Raw genomic sequence first — 4,138 nt, forward strand, 5'->3', positions numbered from 1 at the left:
AGAACATGTTAGAATTCTCAAACTTTTAATCACTCTGACGCAAAAGGTCGAAACAAGCAAAAGGAGGTGAAAGATAACACCAAATAAAACCTACTTGAGTAGATTAATTAAATTTCTGCAGGAGTTTGTCACCACCCCGATGCTAAGGGGCAACTTCTGAGTATCCATCTATACAACGGGATATTCCTCCACTCTACGCAAAGCTTCCTTTTATACTTCTTGTTTTCGCGAAGCTCTATGGCTGGCGAAGTGCTGCTGAAATGTTTACGAAGTTCTTGTGAGCTAAAGCTAGATGACTGAAGAATGCAGTCACATTTTGTATCGGCCTTTACATAAAAGTATAGGCCAATATAGCCACGGAGCAAGATGGTACAGGCGTAGAGCGAGTTCATCGTTGCCTGCGTCAGAAGAAGCGAAGCGCGAAAGCACGAACGAGATTTACGGACAGAAGGTTGAGGACGCCTTTGACGAACAACTGTTCGCCACCGAGTTGCGCGCTGATCGTCTCTCGTTCATTCCACGTACCACAACACAAACCCGCAACATCGGTGACAGAGCCATTTGTGTCCTGCCGCATACGTGTCGCACGCCGAGAGCGCGTCGCAATCAAGATGGTCAAGTGCTTCGTTCCCAATTGCAATACGGGTACCCCGTTGTGTACCGAGCGTCGGACACTCTTCAGCACTCCCTTGGACGAAGAGAGGCGCGCAGAGTGGGCGCGAGTGATCGGACGATGCGACAAGCAACTGACGCGCAGCGACAAGGTGTGCGAGAGGCACTTCGAGCCGCATTTCGTTCTGAGAACGTGGACGAGGCAGTACAAGGGCCGCGTTTTTCAAGGCGATAGGAAACCGTGCCTGTCGAACGACGCCGTTCCGACGATATTTGAACCGTCGCCGCCGCCGGCAAAGGAGCCTGCGGAACGTCCGACGAAGATAGCGAGAAAGGTTGTGGGTGACGGACGCCTGAAGAAATGTTGTGCTGTGCGCCCCGCGGCTAAGAGGAGGAGGCGTGGTAAGCAACCGAACAGCAGCGACAGAGCGTTCACGAAAAGTGCAGCAACGAAGGTGAATGACAGCGCGCGGGTTTCGTCGCGAGAAGTTGCGGGAGGTGGCGTCGAATCGACGACTGTAGACGAGTGCGATGACTGGGAGCCCACGATGACAACGATACCGCACAAGGTGTATGTTGTTAGAAAGAAACCCTCGCGACAGGTTGTAGGTAATGGTGGCGTGCTCCCAACGAATGCACCCGCATACAGCAGAGGACCAGGCAACGATGCACATTGTCTACCAAGTGACGCGACGCTTTGTGAAAACTTGTCTTCGGTGAGTGCAGTGGCTGATGACCAGCAGCTTCGCACCGAGACACGTGTCACCGAAAGCCTTGTGGTACCCAGTGGCACCTCATTATCGCATTCCCCTGGTGTTGGTAGTAGTAGTGGCAATGCACAGACTTATCCTGGTACCACTACCGAACTGAAATCGACTAACACAGACAGAGCAGCAGCAATTATGCTGACTCCCTTTGATGAACTGTTCAGTGCTGCCAAACAGCTCAGTCTACCTAGCAGCTCGTGGGCAGTTCACTGCATTGAGGAGAACGGTGTGCGTGACATAGTGGCCTCAGAAATTGTTGTGGAGCACAAACCGCCAGCGATCGCCGTTCGCGCTTGCAAAACCGTGCACGTCAAGAGTGACATGTCTGTTGCCATCTTGTTGATGGGAAAGCCGGTCCAAACAATCAGTGGCATCAGCACAGAACTGTCGAGTGCCTCCGATTTGGAACAATTGCTCAATGCCTTAGACTCGGTTCGCATCTGTAAAGGAGGCCCGGAGCATAAAGAATATGCGTCGATAGAACCAACGTGTGCGTACATTGACTCTTTTAAATGCTGGAGGCACAATCAGTGCCCAATCGTCCTGACCAGTCCTGGTGGCTCTTGTAAACAATGTTGTGCGCTTCGTGAAACATTCCAGTGCCACATGTCAAGTGTCCTCGATGGAAAGGGAGCAGGTACACCACTGAAGTGCATTGGAGAACCACAGACGGGCATCGGAATGTGGAAGGAACTACTTCATAATGCTGTGGGGTCGCTTAGAGAGACTAATTCGAGGCTCAAGACGCAGCTTCAAGCACTACGTGGGGAGTTGACACAAGTGAAACTGGACATTAATCTTGAGCCAGAGGAAGAAATTAAACAGGAGATCAACACAGACGAGAGTAGCACCTCTGAAGATTGTGAAGAGGAGGAGGGAAGTGTTGCGCAACTTTATGTTGTTTACTGATACATGAATGTTAAGTCAAGGAATGTACAATTTTAGATGCTTTCACCAGAACTAGTGTTCTGTTGGCATTAGTCGAGGATTACTTTACTTTCCTTTTTTTTCTTACCTCGTTCTTTTTCCCTTACGTTACAAAAACTGCTGTTTTTTCTGCCATCAGTGTTGTGCTGAATAGATGTAAGTTGTTTTTTCGAGCGAAGGGGTCCTAAAGCTAGACATCACTAAAGGGTCCCTGGAATAATTTTGTTCGACCTAAGGTAAATATTTCTGCATAGAGGGAATTACTGAAAACACACTTTTTCGACAAAATTCTTGTCACAGCTTCATGTCATCATAACATCAACATATCTATAGGAATAAAAGTTAGCCTCCTTTGAGCCACAGCAGTTGTCACAGTTCTTCATTTCACGCAGTTTTGGCTACGTGTTGTCTGTCTACAGTCATTTTAAGCCTTTTTGCATGCTTTGTCACTCATGGGTCCTTGTTAGGGGCTGATTACTTTTAGTGAACTGATTGATGAAGCCAGTGGGCAGAACGCCTGTCACTCCAATGAAACCATGTCAGATACTGTGTCATGCGAAAGTGAAAGTATCTGAGAAATAGATCACCCAAGAAAACGTCTCCTGGTTTTGCCCTGACAAATTCCTCATCATAGTGGGGATGATGGCCACAGTGCAGAGATTACCCAAGTGCAGTGTTTGCATCTTCCAATGCATCATCATATCCTGCACACTCATATCAGTGCTGATATGCAGTGCACAGCATATCAGCACTGCACTGCATGAATGAAGCGCAGTGCTGGCAAGCCAAAGCAAGTGCCTGCCTTGCTGCAAAATATTTTCAGTGCTGAGTCATTAGGTGCCACACAAGGCGGAGGAGTAAATTTTAATCGAGAAAGGAGGATAGCTCGACCTGGAGAGCATGTCTCTAGCCTGCTACTCCTCACTGGGGCAAGGGGAAGTGGGAGATGCAAGGAGAGGTAGGTGGGGCAGGTGATTATGATATGGTACAATGAGGTAATATTTACGCACATTGTCCAATATGCGGATGTGTGCTTTAGACACACCACACAAAACGTCATCGTGCAAACGCATTTCACACTGTTTTCACATCTCAAAAAGCCTGTTTTCACAGGTCCTAGAGACTACTATCTAAGCCAGTCTCGCACAGAAAGTTCAAAAGTGATATTATGGTGCATTGGGCACAATCAACTCTTCTCCACGCGCCTAAAATCTTTTCTTCCGGAAAGGGGTGGGAGTCCAGACAGTCAACACTACACTTAATGGTCCTTCGCTCGGCCGCATATTGAGGGCACACGCATAGTATGTGGTCTATTGTCTTGGGAGTGTGACAGACGCTACAGTCAGGGTCCCGTTCTCGTCCAGTCTAGTGAAGATACCGGCGAGTGTACGCCACACCGAGTCGTATGGATGAGTGTTTCCTGGCCTCTCCGCATACGAAGTGGAAGCCGGAATTGCAAACCGATGCCAAGTCTATGGTGGCGATCTTGCTGATGTTAGGGGTTGTCCCATTGTCGCGCCATGGAGGTTTTGGTGGAGTTATGCAGCAAGGCGCTAATGTCATACTGGGAAAAATCACATTTTATAATCTTCCCGTTGGTGTGTGCATTTCTGCCCCTCCGCATCAGCCTGCTCATTTCCGGCTATGCCACAATGGCTAGGAATCCACTGCTGCGCAATGGTAAGCCCGGATTGAGATTCCTCAGCAAGCAGAGCCGTGATGTTGTGAACTAGAGGGCTATGTGTGCTTCTGTGATTCATATAATTGCATATGAATTGCAGCGCCGGTTTTGAGTCACAGAACACTGCCCATTTAGCGAGGCTTTGTTGCAG

General features: G+C 48.7%; 1 protein-coding gene across 1 annotated transcript; it reads left to right on the forward strand.

The window, feature by feature from the left end:
• Positions 1-209: 209 nt before the first annotated feature.
• On the forward strand, positions 210-3,027 carry LOC125942460 (uncharacterized). Its single transcript, XM_049660641.1, has 2 exons — positions 210-2,428; positions 2,468-3,027. The coding sequence occupies exon 1, from the start codon at positions 612-614 to the stop codon at positions 2,286-2,288; it is 1,677 nt and encodes a 558-aa protein (XP_049516598.1). The 5' UTR covers positions 210-611; the 3' UTR covers positions 2,289-2,428; positions 2,468-3,027.
• Positions 3,028-4,138: the final 1,111 nt, after the last annotated feature.

Source organism: Dermacentor silvarum, chromosome 1, assembly GCF_013339745.2.
Source record: "Dermacentor silvarum isolate Dsil-2018 chromosome 1, BIME_Dsil_1.4, whole genome shotgun sequence".
Taxonomy (NCBI): domain Eukaryota; kingdom Metazoa; phylum Arthropoda; class Arachnida; order Ixodida; family Ixodidae; genus Dermacentor; species Dermacentor silvarum.

What these genes read in the sequence shown, in the direction of transcription:
- LOC125942460 (XM_049660641.1), top strand. Translation starts at nt 612, where the DNA reads ATGGTCAAGTGCTTCGTTCCCAATTGCAATACGGGTACCCCGTTGTGT.